Below are 19,439 nucleotides of genomic sequence, written 5' to 3'. Positions count from 1 at the left end.
AGCATTGATGGCTGAAAACTAAATCTTGTTAGATCAATCCAATTTCGTCTTTTAAAACTCATTTACATTTAAATAAATGTTCATTTTATTTCTAGATCTGGTTTAAAGTCAACGATAGGATTGTCATCAACATCCACTGGGGCCATGTAGCCTTTCTTCTGCCACCCTGCAAGGGCAACCATGGTGCTTGTTTTGGGGACTCTGAGCTTTCTGCCTCTTGAATTAAGTCACCATCTCTGCTCTTACAGCTCCTGCTAAGATCTCTCATTTTCGGGGACACTCTGTATTAGCTTCCCCAGGCTGCTGTGACAAATGCACAAGCCTGGTGGCCTAAAACAACATAAATGTATTCTACGACCGTTCTGGAGACAAGATACCCCAAATTGAGTTGTTAGTTGGGCGTGCTTCCTCTGAAGGCTCTAGGGGAGGATCCTTCCTTGCTTCTTCCAGTTTCTGGTGGTCCCAGGTATCCTTGGCTTGTGGCTGCATCACTCCAAATCTGTCTCTGTCTTCACATGGCCTTCTTTTTCTCCCTGTCTCTTGTCCTCATTTATCTTTTATAAGGACACTTGTCCTTGGATTTAGGGTCCACCTGGATAATCCAGGATGATCTCATCTAAAGGTACTTAATTTAACTAACAGCCACAAAGACCCCTTTTTAAAAATAAGGTCACAATAAAAAGTTTTGGAGTTAGGACATGAACATATTTTTTTTGAGGGGGGTCCTCACTCAACCCCTTCAATTCTCTATCTGGTCTCTGGGTTGGGCAATTGTTCCTACAGTGGTGTTGTTTGTCATCCTGACTCTCAACTCCCAGGAAATGTTGGAAGTTCTACCATTCCAGGCAGAAAGTATGGTAGATTTGTTCTTAGGTTCTCTCTCTACCTAGACCTCTCTGTCAAGGCTGCCCCTTGTCCATGTGGGGGCCCCCAGCAAAGCTATGTACCCCTACGTTCAGACAAGAAGTGGGTACAGGACAAATCTTGAATGTCAAAGCACACCTCGATGGGTATCAGTGCTGTGGTTGGCCCAGAGCGATGCATGCTGGCCTACCACCAAAACATACTTTGCCTCCCTGCCTCTTTCCAGAGCTTTCTGCCGCCTTCATGATTCCATCCCAGAAAACCTTCTTTCCTTTCAGGAAGCAGAAATGTGAAGGAAGACAGGAGTGGGGACTCAAAGGGGAGCTACACAAGTGCGATGTCTGACAGACAGAAACTAAAGCCAAGCAGAGGATTGCACATTTAGTTCTGAGCCATCTGAGCATTTAGATTTCTGAGATCTGCTCTGGGTGAGGGTCTGATGCATCCTCTGAATGCTACTGGTTCAAGATTTTGAGGCACTGAGTCTAACCCTGTGCTACTAAGATATCAAGATACCAAAGAGACAGGGGATTTCAGAAGAACGGTAATTATGAGAACGACTTTCTAGGTGGCATGAGCAAAGGCAGGGTTTTGGGAGCATGTGGCTAATTAGAAGCCTGGTGAGCAGCTACAAGCAGCCAGAGAGGAGGCTGGCAGAGGCAGGAGAGATAGGATAGGGAGGTTGTAATGATCTCAAAGTGATGACATTAGTTCTTTCTTTCCATTACATTTTTTTCTTTTAGATGTTGTTTTTCTTTTAATGCATGTCATGTAGTTATTTTAAACTCGATCATTAACATGGTAACTGGACAGTGTGTAAAGTGAGTCTAACAAAAAAGTTATTAAATATATAACATTTTATGGATTTATTTTAAAAGTACATTTTATACCTTCTTCTTGGAGAAAAAAGAACAAAGCTGCCCTCATAGCAGAGGGACAGGGAGACAGATGTGGGATGCTAGCTGCACTTTCTCCTTGTCATGCAGATAAGAGTTTGATTTTCATGGTAGAGAGAAGGCACGACTCAAAAAGGAAAAGCTTTGGCTTTGTTAGAGAATGCTGAAGGGGTTGGCTTTGCAAGTTGAAAGTCCTGGGCTTACAGAATTGAGACAAGCTGTTGGGCAGGGATTTGGCAACAATTTTAAGAATTATATGAGTAAATTTATAGTTGGCTTTAAACTATCATTACACCAAGTTCATTCAACAAACACCCTTGAATGTTTGGGCATCACTGCTTAATTAACACAACATGTGGTGGCAAAACCAGAAACTATTGAAAAATATACATGGAGCTTAAGTTTCCTCCCCCAAACAATTTGTACACGGGACTTTCTGCTTGATCCTTGTCACCATGTTCCTGAAGTATAGGGCACTGTCATTAGGTGACGCCTTGATACTCAGGATGAGAGCTGACCAAAGTCTGGCTTTGACTGTCTCTTTGGAATGGAAACAGATGAGGCAGGAGAGGTGGGGTTAGTCTGAGGCTGATTGTGGGGGGGTGAGAATTACTTTGTAGTTCTTTTCTCAGACTCTAATAAGGTGGCAATAACCACTGTGATAAACAGAAGTGAAGGGAGGGGGGCAGCTTGGTTTCTACCACTTTTAATTTACACCATCAGTGAGACATATTGTTTTCCTACAAACCCAGTGCTGTGTGGAATTGGATTGAGGGCATTGGCCAAAGTGGGTGTCGGCCACTTCCCAATTCAAGGTTTGAACGTCATGGGAGTGGGGGATAAATCCTTTTTCTGAAAGCAAGAACCATTCTTCAGTTCCTGTGTGTGTGTGTGTGTGTGTGTGTGTGTGTGTGTGTGTGTGTGTTTTCATTTGCTCTGTTTTTATAGAAAAAAAGCTGAGGTAATGCTCATTAATAATCTGAACCCATTACTCTGATGTCGGAATCTTATTTTCACTCAGCGTTTACCTACTTACAAGTGCCACATGGACTGTGCCAAAAGCTCTCCCATAGTCACTGAATGTGATTCACAGGTTTATATTAAAATGGTATTAAGATAATAAAGAAATTTTATAGGGACTTGCCATATTGAATCAAAGAGCTTCATCATTTGTATGAAACACCTTTACACTTTGCCAATTTTAAATTTAAACCTATTCCACTTTATTTTTTACTCTTTAGATGTATATAATATTTAAATTTGTAATGTGGCACCAAATACTATATCACAGTATTTACTTATTTTTTGAAAGAGACAAAGAGAGAGTCAGAAAGAGGGACAGATAGGGACAGACAGGAAGGGAGAGAGTGGAGAAGCATCAGTTCTTCATTGCAGCTCTTTAGTTGTTCAGTGATTGCTTTCTCATATGTGGCTTGACCAGGGAGAGGGGTACAGCAGAGCGAGTGACCCCTTGCTCAAGTCAGCGACCTTGGGCTTCAAGCCAGTGACCTTTGAGCTCAAGCCAGCAATCCCTCGCTCAAGCTGGGGAACCCATGCTCAAGCCAAATGAGCCCACGCTCAGGCTGGGGACCTCAGTATTCCTCCCTCCCTCCCTCCCTCCCTCCTTCCCTCCCTCCCTCCCTCCCTCCTTCCCTCCCTCTCTCCTCCTTCCCTTTTCTTTCTTTTTTTAAAATTTTATTTTAATTTATTGTGTTTACATAGATTCTAGTGTCCCCCTGAATAGAATCCTCCCCTTCCCAGTGTTCCCCTCAACATCCCCCTTGTCTTCCTAATTGTAACACCCTCCCCTCTTCCCTCCAGGATTTGCTTTTCTGCTTTCAACCCATCCTATCATCCCTTTTCCCTCTGTCCACTTTCCCTCTGGATCCTTTGGTCCTGCCTCTGTCTCTATTCTGCTCCTCAGTTCATATTTGTCAGAATCCTCAAATGAATGAGGTGATATGATATTTTTCTTTCTCTGCCTGGCTTATTTCACTTAACATAATAGTTTCCAGGTCCATCCATGTTGTTGCAAAAAGTAATATTTCCTTCTTTTTCATGTCACCATAGTATTCCATTGTGTATACGTACCACTGCTTTTTAATCCACTTGTTCATTGACGAACACTTGGGCTGTTTCCAAATCTTGGCTATTGTAAACAATGCTGCCATTAAACATGGGGGTGCATTTCTCCTTTTGAATCATTGATGTGGTGTTCTTGGGATATATTCCTAAGAGTGGGATGGCTGAATCAAAAAGCAGTTCAATGTTTAATTTTTTGAGGAATCTCCATATTGTTTTCCACAGTGGCTGCACCAGTCTACATTCCCAACAGCAATGCAGGAAGGTTCCCTTTTCTCCACATCCTTGTCAGCACTTATGTGTTGTTTTATTGATGAGCGCCATTCTGAGTGGTGTGAGGTGATATTTCCTTGTGGTTTTAATTTGCATTTCTCTAATAATTAGTGATGTTGAGAATTTTTTCATCTGCCTATTGGCTATCTGTATGTCCTCCTTTGAGAAATGTCTATTCATTTCTTTTGCCCATTTTTTGATTGGATTGTTTATCTTCCTGGTGTTGAGTTTTACGAGTTCTTTATAAATTTTGGTTATTAACCCCTTATCAGATGTATTGTCGAATATGTTCTCCCATTGTGTGGTTTGCATTTTTATTTTGTTCATATTGTCTTTAGCTGTGCAAAAGCTTTTTAGTTTGATATAGTCCCATTTGTTTATACTGTCTTTTATTTCACTTGCCCATGGAGATAAATCAGCAAATATATTGCTGCAAGAGATGTCGGAGAGCATATTGCCTATGTTTTCCTCTAGGATGCTTATGGTTTCACGATTTACATTTAAGTCTTTATCCATTTTGAGTTTATTTTTGTGAATGGTGTAAGTTGGTAGTCTAATTTCATTTTTTTGCAGGAAGATGTCCAATTTTCCTAACACCATTTGTTAAAGAGCCTGTCTTTACTCCATTGTATGCTCTTACCTCATTTGTCAAATATCAGTTGTCTATAAAGGTGCGGGTTTATTTCTGGGTTCTCTGTTCAGTTCCATTGATCTATATGCCTGTTCTTATGATGGTACCAGGTTGTTTCGAGTACAATGGCCTTGTAGTATAACTTGATATCAGGAAGTGTGATACCTCCCACTTTATTCTCCCCCCCCCCAAGATTGCTGAGGCTATTCGTGTTCTTTTTTGTTCCATATGAAGATATGGAACAATTGTTCCATATCTTTGAAGTATGACATTGGCATTTTAATAGGAACTGCATTAAATTTATAAATTGCTTTGGGTAATATGGACATTTTAATGATGTTTATTCTTCCTATATATAAACACGGTATATGCTTCCACTTGTTTGTACCTTCCTTGATTTCTTTTATCAATGTTTTATAATTTTCAGAGTACAAGTCTTTAATCTCCTTGGTTAAATTTACTCCTAGGCATTTTATTTTTGTTGTTGCAATAGTGAAGGGAGTTGTTTTCTTAATTTCTTTTTCAGACAGATCCTTGTTGTTGTATAAAAATGCCTCTGATTTCTGGGTATTAATTTTATATCCTGCCACCTTGCTGAATTCATTTATCTGGTCCAGTAGTTATTTGACTGTGACTTTAGGGTTTTCCATGTACAATATCATATCATCAGAAAATAATGATAGTTTTACTTCTTTTCCAATTTGGATGCCTTTTATTTCTTCTTCTTATCTGATTACTGTGGGTAGGAGTTCCAGAACTATGTTGAATAAGAGTGGTGAAGGGGGGCATCCCTGCCTTGTTCCTGATCTTAAGGGGATTGCTTTTAATTTTTGCCCATTTAGTATGATGTTGGCTGTAGGCCTGTCAGAGATGGCCTTTATCATGTTGAGGTATGTTCCCTATATTCCCACTTTGCCGAGAGTTTTGATCATGAATGGGTGCTGGATTTTATCACATGCTTTTTCTGCATTTATTGATATTATCATGTGGTTTTTCTTCTTCCTTTTGTTTATGTGATGAATCACATTGATTGATTTGCAAATATTGTACCAGCTTTGTCTCCCCAGAATAAATCCCACTTGATCATGATGTATGATTTTTTTCATGTATTGCTGGATCCAGCTTGCTAATGTTTTGTTGAGAATTTTAGCAACTAAATTCATCAGGTATATTGGTCTATAGTTTTCTTTCTTTGTGTTGTCTTTGCCTGGTTTTGGAATCAGAATTATGCTTGCTTCATAAAAGGAGCTTGAAAGTTTTCCCTCCTCTTGAATTTTTTGAAATAGCTTGAGAAGGATAGGAGTTAGTTCTTCTTTAAATGTTTGGTAGAATTCACCTGTGAAGCCATCTGGCCCAGGGCTTTTGTTCGTTGGGAGTTTTTTGATAACTGTTTCAATCTCATTTGTTATAATTGGTTTATTTAGGTTTTTTTATTCTTCCAGATTGATTTTTGAAAGATTATATTTTTCAAGAAATTTTTCCATTTCACCAAGGTTGTCTAATTTTTTGGCATACAGTTCTTCATAGTATTTTCTTACAATCCTTTGTATTTCTGCTGTTTTCGTTTTTACTTCTCCACTCTCATTTCTAATTTTATTTATTTGAGTCCTCTCTCTTTTTTTTTCTTGGTGATTGTGGCTAAGGGTTAATCAATCCTGTTTTCCTTTTCTAAGAACCAGCTCCTGTTTTCATTGATCCTCTGTATTGTTTTTTAATCTCTATGTCATTTATTACCACTCTGATCTTTATTATTTCCTTCCTTCTACTTTGTCTGGGCTTTACTTGCTGTTCTTTTTCTAGTTCTTTTAGTTGTAGGGTTAAGTTGTTTATTTGAGCTTTTTCTAGCTTCTTAAGGAATGCCTGTAATGCTATAAACTTCCTTCTCAGGACTACTTTTGCTGTGTCCCACAGATTTTGAGTTGTTGTATGCTCATTTTCATTTGTTTCAAGGAAATTTTTTTATTTCTTCCTTGATCTCATTGTTGACCCATTCATTTTTTAATAACATGCTATTTATTTTCCAAGTGCCTGAGTGTTTTTCAGTTTTTCTATTGTAGCTGATTTCTAGTTTCATAGCATTGTGATCAGAGAAAGTGCTCGATATGATTTCAATCTTCTTAAATTTGTTGAGATTTGTTTTATGCCCTAATATGTTGTCTATCCTAGAGAATGTACCATGCACACTTGAAAAGAATGTATATTCTGCTGCTTGAGGGTGAAAGGTTCTGCAGATATTTATTAAATCCAGTTGATCTAGTGTATCCCTTAAGTCTGCTGTTTCTTTGTTAATTTACTTTCTTGAGGATCTATCTACTGATGTTAGTGGGGTAGTGAAATCCTCTACTATTATAGTATTGCTGTTGATCTTGCCCTTTATATGCATCAAAGTCTGCTTTAAATATTTAGGTGCTCCTATATTAGATGCGTAGATATTTATAATGGTTATAACTTCCTGTTGAATTGCTCCCTTTATCATTATGTAGTGACCTTCTTTATCCCTTACTATAGTCCTTGTTTTAAAGTCTATTTTGTCAGATATAAGTATTGCTACCCCAGGTTTTTTTTCATTTCTATTTGCATGAAATATTTTTTTCCATCTTTTTAATACTTTCAGTCTATGTGTATCTTTTGTTTTGAGGTGGGTCTCTTGAAGACAGCATATGTATGGGTCCTGTTTTCTTATCCATTCAGCTATCTTATGTCTTTTGATTGGAGCATTTAATCCATTTACATTTAATGTTGTTATTGATATGTAGTTGTTTATGGCCATTATTTTCTTTAAATCTACATTCCTTTTTTACTAGATATTTTTTTCTGCTTTGTTCTTTCTACAGGAAGCCCCTTAACATTTCTTGTAGCATTAGTTTGGTTGTGATGAATTCTTTGAGTTTTTTTATTTTTATTTTTTTGGGGGAAACTTTCTATTTCTCCTTCAATTTTAAATGATAGCCTTGCTGGATAAAGAAGTCTTGGTTGTAGGTTCTTGTTTTGCATTACTTTGAATATTTCTTGCCATTCCCTTCTGGCCTCAAGTGTTTCTGTTGAAAAGTCGGATGTCATCCTTATGGGGGTAACTTTGTAGGTGATTGAGTGTTATTCTCTTGCAGCTTTTAGTATTCTTTCTTTATCTCTTAGCTTTGGTATTTTGATTATGATGTGTTCTGGTGTGGGTCTCTTTGGGTTCTTTTTTAATGGGGTTCTCTCTGCTTCTTGAATCTGTGTGGCTCTTTCCTGCATCAATTTAGAGAAATTTTCAGCTATAATTTCTTCAATTAGGTTCTCTATTCCTTGTTCTTTCTTTTCTCCCGGTTATGTGGATATTGTTTCTCTTCATGTTGTCACAGAGCTCTCTTAGAGTTTCCTCAGACTTTTTGGTCCTCTTTTCTTTTTGCTGTTCTGCTTCTGTGCTTTTGCTTATCATGTCCTTTAAGTCGCTGGTTTGATCCTCTGCTTCATCCAGCCTGCTTTTAATTCCTTCTAGTGTAGTCTTCATTTCTGATACTGTGTTTCTCATTTCTGTCTCATTCTTCTTTATGATTTCCATGTCCTTTTTGATGCTTACAATTTCTTTATTGAGGTGTTCATTAAGTCCATCCATTGTAGCTTTGAGATCCTTAAGCATCCTAACAATCATTATTTTATCCTTTGCATCTGGTAATTTGATTACTTCCATTTTATCCAGATCTTTTTCTAGGGATTTGTCTTGTTGATTCATATGACTTAAGTTTCTCTGTATTCTCATTGTTTTTGTGTGTGTGGCTTGCAGGCTTGTTTCAGTTGTGGTCTCCTTACCTAGTAGAGCCACTTTGAAGTCTTGTTTTGTTTGTTTTCAGTTTACTTAACTCAGCAGTGGGATTGTTTACTGATGTCAGCAGGGGGCTTATTTGAAACCGTATCCAGGAATACAGTGGTGTGACCTCTGAGAATCTGAAGGATCTGAAGGTCAGTTCTGCCAGCTGCACTCTGGGGTGGGTTGCATTCTCAGCTTCAGTAGGAGGAAGTGTATCTCAGACCTCCATGGAGACCTGAGTTATTGCCCCTCTGTCCCACTTCCTGCTTTTGGCTGTGTCTTTCACACTGATTGTTGCTAGAGAGCTTCTTTGGAGGTGGGTCACCCGGAACCACTTTAGGCTTGTGCTGTATGGAAGGATCAGTCCCTCCCCCAATATGGCTACTGTGCACTAAATTAGTCAGCTTCTCAGGTCATCCCAGGTATTCCTCTTCCCATCACCATCTGTCTCACTCTCCTCACTTTCCTCGTGAAAGACAAGCCAGTCCTCTCAGCCCTCCTAACCTCTGGGGCCCCAAACAAGTGGCTGTGAGCTATATTTTCTGCTCTGTCCCTTTAAGGCACCCCTGCCGCTTCCCACACACAGATCTTTGCTATTTTCCCCTCTCAATGCTTTCCATCTGTCTCCTCCAATTTCTGGATTTCTAGGCTGGGTCTACGGTTCTGAGACTGAGGGCCCCCATCTCTCAGGGTCTCTCTCCTTGTATTAAGAGCCCTTCTGGACTCTCAGCCTCAGCCTCCCCTTGCTTTTGGAAGCAGGGGGGGGGCCCACAGCACCTCTGCACTCCCTACCAGGATTGGTGTGGATTTTTCCTTGCTCCTTGGTTTTTCAGACCTGTTCTTTTAGTCTAAAGTTGGATTTTCATGATGATTGCTCTTAAATTAATTTGTAATCCAGTTTGGTGGTGTGAGCCGGGAGTCTGTGCTTCTGCCTACTCCACTGCCATCTTGGAATCTCCAACCTCAGTATTTCACATCTGGGTCCTTGGCATCCCAGTCCGATGCTCTACTGTGCCACTACCTGGTCAGGCTCACAGTTTTTTTTAAAATAATGTAATTTCTGGGGGAATAAAGATTAATGATATAGCTCTTCATTTCCTCTTCAGCTTTGTTAAAGCACAGTTGCATATACTTTCAATACAGCAGTATTTCATTTGTGCAAGGCTTTGAAAAAAAATTCATATATGCATATATATATATATATATATATATATATATATATATTCATGCACTGGCTACTTGCCACTTTTTTTTTCAGTGAGAGGAGGAGAGACAGTGAGGCAGACGCCCACAAGCAACTGACTGGGATCCACCAGGCAATCCTCGTCTAGGGCCGATGCTTGAATTAATTGAGCTATTTTTAGCATCTGAGCATGACATGCTTGACCAACTAAGCTATCCTCAGCACCTGAGGCCAATTCCAGACCCAACAGCTACTGGCTGTAAGAGAGAAAGAGGGAGAGAAGGGAGAGTGAAGCATATGGTTGCTTCTCATGTGTGCCCTGACTGGGGACTGAACTCTAGATATCTATACATTAGGCCGACACTCCAACCACTGAGCCATGTGTCAGGGCCTACTTGTCACTTGTAACAGGTCTCTAGCATTCTACTATATGAACACCTGACACAAGTATTTGTTCTACCCTATAATATACAACTAATGTAATACAGTCACATCCTTATTTTATGATCACTATTGAAATATGAATCACCAATGTCAATGAAAAAGTGAAGAATAATTATTAAAATTTTCCAGGTATCTAATTCTTCATTTTCCTGAGATTATAATGCCCATTCTCACAATATTTTTAGCATTGTCAATGCATTCAGCGTGAAAAGTGCCACATATCAAGTTTCTGGTAGCCTGGCAAGCATCCTTCTTAGAATTTTTTCTCTTTTTTTATGTTTTAATTTTTTTTAAATTTATTTTAAAGAGGAGAGAGAGAAAGAGAAGGTGGAAGAAGCAGGAAGCATCATGTCCCATTTGTGCCTTGACAAGGCAAGCTCAGGGTTTCAAACATGAGACCTTAGTGTTCCAGGTTGACACTTTGTTCACTGTGCCATCTCAGGTCAGGTCCTCCTTAGAACTATTATGAATGACATAACAACATATTGGTGGGGTGTTGACCTTGTAGCTTAGTGGGTTTCAAAGCATACTTTTCGAAGTTCAATGTGGCTTTTGGTCCAGAGACTTAATAGGTGTCCAGCTGTAATAAATCCTGATGATCTCACTTCCCTTTTTCTAACTGCTCCCCTCAGGCCTTACATGCATCTGAAAAAGCCAGATACACTTGAACTAAGGATTTGCTAACTATTCACCATGGTTAGGCTTTATACATATAATCACCGACAAACTTGTTTTCTTGCATTTATCCACAGAGCATTCCAGCAAAATTCAATACACTTCAGAAGTTATATTCCTAGTATCATCATTTCCTCCAATTTTGTTAGGGCATTACCATTCTGCACACCATACCTTATCTAAGACTCACTTTTGGATTATCATGACTCAGACTGCTGAAAATTATGGTTTATTTTTATAATAGGGTGGCCTCCCCATGTTAGAATGGGTTTTCCTGGTTGAGAATTACTGTCTCTGTAGCTGCATACTCTATTTCACATTCCCTTCACTCTGCATATAGTTACACCTTTTCATTTCATTTCTTCTCTAAAGTTTATTTTTACTATTTTCTTCTCCTTTTTACATAGCTTAAAGATAGCTGTTTAGCTGAAATGTCACCTTTAATCTTATTTCCTTCTCTATTATAAACTCTATTAATAATTTCTATTTTTTAAAAAACTATTTTCAAATATGCAATAGAAACACAGCAGGTATCTGGCCAACATCCCATAATCTTGTATTTTTCTTTTCCTTCTTACCACTTATAATCACACTCTCTTCAGCCATCTTGCAGGCTGGAAACAATCTTCTTTTATATAGGTGAACAAAAAGTCAAATGTAATCAGAGCAATGTAAAATGGGAAATGATCAACACAGAAGAAGCACAGTTAAATGAATTTTATAAAATCAAACTATTTAATTTACACTTCGAAGTGCCCATTTTTGACAGCAAAATATGACAATTCTCAGGATTGCTGTGTTGATTTGTGCACTTCAAAAGTAACAGAAAGACTACCCACAATAAATGCTTAATTACATTTTCTCTCTTTCAGTATTCACATCATAGAGCTTTCCTTTGGAACAATAATAAAGGGGGAAACACTGAGGAAAAATAAAGTCTTTCTATTGGTTAAATCTTCTACAGTCCTTAATCTCCAAATCATTAGCAAAAGTAAAAGAAAAGATGAATTTCACAAGCATTTTGCAAACTGCAGTCAAGATAGAAATACAGAGCACGTACCTGGAGGATGAGAGACATTTTAAAGGGACAATAAGTACTGGTTGTGAATATGAATTGGCTAAACACTTAAGCTTGATTTTCATTGTGAGCTGAAAAACTGATGCCTCCAGGAGACAATGGAATAATCTGCTGTTTTTGTTTGTTTGTTTGTTTGGGTTTTTTATTCCAGAATACACTGCAGAGAAACATTTGTTTCTTTTTTTTACAGCTTAGTACATACCTGTCCCTGGGAAGACTAAATCAGGAACTCACCGGGTTGTGTGACACCACTAGCCAGAGTGGATAAAACACAAGAGGTTGTATACATATTTATGTGGACTTCTTTTCTTGGGGGGGGGGGGAGGTTGCAGTGTTTTGTAGTATTTTTCCAAAAGAAACATACAATTTAACAAAAATGTTCATTTTAGAGGAAGTTCAAACTTAAAGACAGGCTTATGGAATAAAGATTTTTTAATTTATTAAATGTTTGGTTGTTAAGAGAATGTCATCTATGTTATCATAGGTCTCTCACCTCCATGCACAGATTTACATGTTGGTCCACAAACAATGTCTGGCTGCTTTACTGCCAGTATTTTAAACACTATTTCAAGTTAGGTAGAGCTGGAATGACGGGGAAACACATTTATAACATATATGGGCACCGACCGCATGGCAAGCACCAACATGGCAAATGTGCGCTCAGGCTGATGTATTACTTGTATTATTAGGCTTTGAACCACAGAGTTTATCTGCTTGTTTGTTTGTGCTTACTAGTCTTATTTCTGTATGAGTTGTAGGCCTGGAGAGTACAGGGATCAAGTTCTTTCCCACTTTGGCTAGAACGTATTAGTACTTACACATAGTATTTAAGATTTAGTAAAACTGTGCTGAATCAAATACTTAATAGAGCCCATTACACCGATGTCAGTTTGAAGATAAACAGGAAAAGAAAAACAATTGCCGGTCGTACTTTAAATAAAATCTCCAGTGAATAGAGAAAGCGACTCCAGTCACTAGACTTTCTTGGGTAGAATAGAAGTAACTCTCTTAGTTTTAGTTTAGTTATAGAATGTTATTTTTAACTGAATTCATTAGTTCTTATTTTTAAAAATCACTTACAAATTTAAATAACTGAATAGCTGATCCTGTTTGCATTAACTGCATAATCAGGGAAATGAACTCTGTATCTCAAATCTTTAAGAATTTAACATAAATGAGACCCTGGCCGGTTGGCTCAGTGGTAGAGCGTTGGCCTGGAATGTGGAAGTCCTGGATTCAATTCTAAGCTAGGGCACACAGGAGAAGCACCCATCTGCTTCTCCACCCTTCCCCCCTCCTCTTTCTCTATCTCTCTCTTCCCTTCCCGCAGCCAATGCTCCATTGGAGCAAAGTTGGCCCAGGTGCTGAGGACGGCTCCATTGCCTCTGCCTCAGGTGCTAGAATGGCTCCAGTTGCAACAGAGCAATGCACCAGATGGGCTGAACATTGTCCCCTGGTGGGCATGCCTGGTGGATCCCAGTTGGGCACATGCAGGGGTCTGTCTCTCTGCCTCCTTGCTTCTCACTTCAGAAAAATAGGAAAAAAATTTAAAAAATAATTTAACATACATGTATTTGAGAAAAGTCAATTTAAGTTTTATTTAAACAGTCTATTTTACCTAACTTATACTACATATAAAGAGTAAGTAGAGATGCATTAAAGATCTAAAAGTAAAAGGCAAAAATTTAAAACAATTAGAAGATAGAGGAGAATATTTTTATTATCTCACGGGGTCGGGGGGGGGGAATCTTAAGTGTGAGTGCAAAATAAATATTGACCATAAGTAAAAAAATCTGATAGTTTGACCATATTAAAATATAATGTAAAAAAATGTTACAAATTAGAATAACAAAATATTGCTTAAGAAAGGACATTTATATACTTGTCAAGGGATTAATATCCAGAATACATGTACTACTTCCACTAATGAAGTTTTTAAAATTTAATTTTACTTTTTCTAAGTGAAAGGAGGGAGATAGACAGAATCCAGCATTCTCCCCAACCGGTATCCACCTGGCAATCCCCAACTGGGGCTGATACTGAGTCAATCAAATCTGAGATGTCCACAACACCAGGCCAATGCTCTATCCACAAAGGCAACTGGCCAGGGCCAGCCAACAACAAATAAATATTAAAAAGACAAAGTAGGTTTTAGAAAAATAGGTAAAGCATATGATTGGAAAGAGTCACAAAGAAGATGGCCAATCGCTATATGAAGTGCTCCCTTATTAATAATTACGGAATTCAAATATGCACATGTCTTAGTTTTGAAAGCCATTCCCTATATAGCAAATGCACCTCTAATATAACAACTACTTTCTCAAGCACTTGTTTGATGCATATTTAGAAATGGAAGGGACCTTAGAGTTCATATGTAATTTGCTTTATTTTAGTGACTTGGGCAGAGGTTTGATTTGATGCAGACATTTTTGGTGATAATAGTAAGTGTCATAATTTAGGAAACCAGCAGTAAGTAGTTGCAAGACAATAAGCTTTGAGACCAGGCAGAACTGGGAACATCTGGCTCTCACGTTACATTCTATGTGACATTGGGGAAATGACTTAACTCCCCTGAGCCTCAGTTTCATCATCGATAAAGTGGGAATATTATCTAACTAGGTTGTTTCAAATATTTGGAATAAGATTTTGAAACATTTTACCAAACAATAAGTAGTAGCAGTTGTTTTTATTTCATGTGTTCCTATAAAGGGTAACATTTTGGATCCTTAATTTGGAACTTTTAACATAAGAGTAGAGTTTAAGTTTGCTTCTTAAATACGTACCAGTAAGACTATACTTTCAGGGATCATTTCTATAGTTTGTTAAATACGTACCAGTGTATTCCAATTTATTATATAGAGATGTACATTTCACATTAGAAAGACCTAATAATTATATTCTTTAGTATGTCATAAGCCATATTTCATACTTTTTGTTTTTAATAAAAATATATACATTGAAGATCATACTCCATGTAACAAAAGTCAATTTTTTCTTGGATCAGGTATTCAGTTTTTACTGTGCCTCTAAAATATTTGTAGCTATGTGTTTTATTTTTTCCTCATCTGCTTCTTTCTGTCTCACATAACACTAAAACACTGAACTGATTTCTAATTAACTGACTGCACCCTGAGGTCTCCAGCTTCTATCTTCAGTTTAATTACAGCTGTGAAGAAGATGAAGTGAAATTGAAGACAGTGTCTCTACAAAATTAAGACTAACAATAATAATGTTATTATGGTTTGATCCTAAGACCACCTAGGGTATGAAAGATTAGAGATGTTTAAATCAGTATGCAAATGTGAGATTTCAACTGTGTTTTGTCTTGTTTTCCCTCATACAAACATTTGTACCGATGAAGACAACTTACTTAACTCTAAAATCTAATTCCTCAAGGAGTTTGTTGATTCACAGAAGTTCTGAATGGAAGAGACCTCATCCAATCAAACCACTCTACCTTCATTCTCTGGCTCACATTCTGAAATTGAAAGTAGTTCAAAAATCTTTCTGTTTTTTGAGATGCTCATCCCATTATTCTAAGATATAATTGAAAAAAAAGTGCTAAACTCACCAGAGTGGCAAAAAGATGATAAAGAATGAAATAGATGGCAACCACAGGCGCCCACATGTGTCCCACAGCATTTAGAGTTTGGTCCATTACGTCTACCCATCCTTCCTGGGTAAGGATCTGGAACATGGACATAAATGCCTACAGAGAAAAAGAATGGAGGTATTAAACACCAGCTCTAGGCTTGCATGCAATTTAAAATTTGTATATGGTGTTTAAGGACTTTGATCTCAATATTACTGATTTTTATCTTATTGCTCAGTAAAAGAGCAGCCTTAATTCAACAGATGGAAATGGGCTGAGAACTAAAGGTTTTAAAACTATTCAGTGTGGATAAACTAAAATGATGGTCCTAAATTAAAATCAACTTTGTCTTAATTTAGGACAAGAGTGGTGATAAATATTGTTGAGAAAAATCAGAAAAAAAAATCAAGACCTTAATTTATTTGCCTTTATTTTTTCTTCTCTAAGTAGGCTAACAATTTAATATTTTCAACAAGTTACTGAATGCTATTGTTTTGCTGCTAAGCACAGTTGTTTTTATAATAAATTACATTTCTTTGTCTAAAGGCCCACAAAAATAACCTTATTTTACTTTTATAGTACCCACCTATCAAATTATTTGCTATATTAAAAACATAATAATCTTTAAAAAAATGTTTCTAATACTGCCATGCTGAGCAACTCAATAAAGACAAATACATTTTCTATAATTTTAAAAAAATTTTCAAAGCCCAGAGTCAAGACCATGGATGAAGCCAAGACTAAAACACATAAACATTCCAACAAAAAACAGCCACGCTAAAGGACTCATACACTCTCTACAAAGACCTATGGTTAGTTCTATTCTCATGTGTTTTCCTTATTAATTATATGATTACATATACATCTCTAACTCGTGTTCTGTACATGTTAGTGGTTAATAAATACTTCTTGATAAGAATTTATGATTTCTGGGAAAGCTGACAATTGGAATCTTGTGACTCTTTAAAAATATCTTTATGAGCGACAGTATAATGAAGACTTAGTTGAATTCTCAAGTATTGAGACTCCCGGAACGAAAGTCTAGCATTACACAAAGATAAATTGATCCCAAGATAAAAGTTCTCTTTACCAATTAAGATCTTAGAGCCAAAAAGGACCTTAAAGATAATCTGACTCTTTATTTTTGAAGATAAGGAAAATGTGGCTTAAGGATGATAGGTGATTTAGTCTAAAGTCACTCTATTAATTTGTGGCACTAAAAGAAGTATCACTTAGGTGTTCTGACTCCAAAGCAAGGACTTTTCTAAGTACTGCTTCTTGTATTCAGTGAAGTCTTGAATCTACTACTTTTCCAGCCTACTTGCACAGTAAGATCTCTCAACACTGTTTCCTTTACTAGAGATAATTAACTTTTTTAGAAATAAGACATTCAATGCTCAACATATAATAGACATATATGAACAAAGGAGAAAATTATTGTTACATGAATCCTGAAGTAGGAGATATGTTTTTTTCACTCACCTTTTGTTGATGTGTAAAACACTTAACTTTTCCTTGAGTTAATTTTTTTACCATCTCATTACCCTACAAAGCTTTTTTGCTTATAATAGGATGAAATATGTTGCTATTGATGTTTAAACTCAGGATCACCAAAAACAAAATAGTTTTTTCCTTGTGGTGTCTAAGAGACTGGTAGTTTTAACTCATCATAAAAGTGCTTCAGAGACTTTTCAACACATCATTTAACCTCATAATTATACCAGGACTTATTATTGAGGACAACTATATTTTTCCCTGTATTTTTTTTCTGTTGAATATTTATTTCCTTCAAAAGCAAGAAATACACGTTCCAAAGATGATGCACATAAAAATATCAGATTGTGGCCCTGGCCGGTTTGCTCAGCAGTAGAGTGTCGGCTTTGCGTGTGGAAGTCCTAGATTCGATTCCTAGTTAAGGCACACAGGAGAAGCGGGCATCTGGTTCTCCATCCTTCCCTCTCCCTTTCTCTCATTTTCTCTCTTCACCTCCCTTCCACAGCCATGGCTCATTAGAACAAGTTAGCCCTTGACAGTGAGGATGGCACCATGACCTTGCTCTAGGTGCTAAAATAGCTAGGTTACCAAGCAATGGCCCCAGATGGGCAGAGCATTGTCCAGTAGGGAGTTTGCCAGGTGCATCCTGGTCAGGGTGCATTTGGGAGGTGGGAGTCTGTCTCTCTGCTTCTCCAGCTCTCACTTAATTAAAATCAATCAATCAATCAATTAGATTGATATGTTTTCTTCAATGGAGATGTCACCAGTGTGAAAGTGTGTGTTCATCCTAAAGCAGGGGTCCCCAAACTTTTTACACAGGGGGCCAGTTCACTGTTCCTCAGACCGTTGGAGGGCCGGACTATAAAAAAAACTATGAACAAATTCCTATGCACACTGCACATATCTTATTTTAAAGTAAAAAAACAAAACGGGAACAAATACAATATTTAAAATAAAGAAAAAGTAAATTTAAATCAACAAACTGACCAATATTTCAATGGGAACTATGCTCCTCTCACTGACCACCAATGAAAGAGGTGCCCTTCCAGAAGTGCGGCGAGGGCTAGATAAATGGCCTCAGGGGGCCGCATGTGGCCCGCGGGCCATAGTTTGGGGACCCCTGTCCTAAAGACTCAATAGCAATAGGGAAAGAGTCAAAACACTTACCAGGACAAAAGGAAATTTACTGTATATATATTTTTTTCTCCAAAAGTCACAGAAAAGTTTAGGATGAAGCCCAATAGATTTATTTTTGACACCCAGACCAAAAATCCAGGGGTACCTTTCAGCTGCCGTGGGTACAAGCCAATTTAATTTGTTTTTATCTGCTGCATTAGTTTTCATGAGCATTCAACTATTAAGCATTCAGTAAGTGCTTGGGAACATAGAGCTCTGGGAATGTAACCTGTTGCTGTGAGATAAGCAATGGTGGCAAGAACACTCGGGTTATCTTCTACTCTTTCCAAAGTCTCAGAAGAAAAAAAAATCTAATTTCTGCACAGCTCAGCCACCTGAAAGTTCATATTGTGAGACGCTGTGAATTATATTTGAGATCAAGTGCTTTTCGTACAATGCAATTCGTGTTGCTTACATGAATAAACCAATGAAATGGAGTGCCATGAAATACTTTTATTGTAGGGTGAAAATTAATTGTGTCCTGTAGGAAGGGTACCTTGTCAGTTTTGCTCAGATTTTATTCAGAAATTTAAATCCAAATGATAATTAGAGATTGTGAATCAAGTATACCTACTGACTTATATTATCGGCAAGATCTGTGATCCTTGAAGAACCTGCTTAGTTTATTTATTCAAACAGGGTTATTAGTGGTTACTGAAGGTTTGCTGTGTGGGGATTGAGAAGAGGAAGACATGGTTTGTTCTCTTATATGTGGAATCTAATGAACAAAACAACTTTTATTAATTTGATATGTAATATATTGAATATTCTTATGCTTTCATCTATATTTCAAAACTTTCTATTCTTTTCCATCAATCTATTTCATCTCCAAATTGCCTAAAAGTATACATTTTGATAACTGGCTAGGTTGCTAGCTCCTCCTCATAACTCTATTCTCAGAATTCTTTTATTTATTTTTATGTTAAATTTCACAAAATATCTTCTTGCTTTATTCATTGAGATCACACTAATTCAAGAAAAATTCATGTTGTTCTCAGTTTATCCTCCAATCTTAAAGAAAGGCTTATCTTTCCATTTATTGTCTTTACTCATACATCTGAACAAAGATTTCTTCTTATATAGTTTCTCAATTTGTTTAGCTTTTTTCAATATTTTAATTATGGTGATAACACATTATTAAAATATTACAGTCAAGAAACCTGATTATAGGTTTCTTAATGAATAATAAACAATGAATAACAAATAACAGCATGCATTCACTGGCCAGTTGGCTCCGTGGTAGAGTGTTGGCCCAGCATGT

General features: G+C 37.3%; 1 protein-coding gene across 3 annotated transcripts in view; it reads right to left on the bottom strand.

Annotated features, from left to right (window-relative positions):
- Positions 1 to 19,439, bottom strand: part of NALCN (sodium leak channel, non-selective) — a 318,920-nt gene that overhangs the window by 126,277 nt on the left and 173,204 nt on the right. For all 3 annotated transcript variants that reach the window (XM_066380606.1, XM_066380605.1, XM_066380604.1), the window contains exon 14: positions 15,488 to 15,625. In XM_066380606.1, the coding sequence (XP_066236703.1) occupies positions 15,488 to 15,625 (138 nt within the window). The remainder of the gene's footprint in view (positions 1 to 15,487; positions 15,626 to 19,439) is intronic.

The sequence above is a fragment of the Saccopteryx leptura genome, chromosome 4 (assembly GCF_036850995.1).
Source record: "Saccopteryx leptura isolate mSacLep1 chromosome 4, mSacLep1_pri_phased_curated, whole genome shotgun sequence".
In the NCBI taxonomy this organism is placed as follows: Eukaryota; Metazoa; Chordata; class Mammalia; order Chiroptera; family Emballonuridae; genus Saccopteryx; species Saccopteryx leptura.
This window is presented reverse-complemented; position numbering and strand designations above follow the sequence as displayed.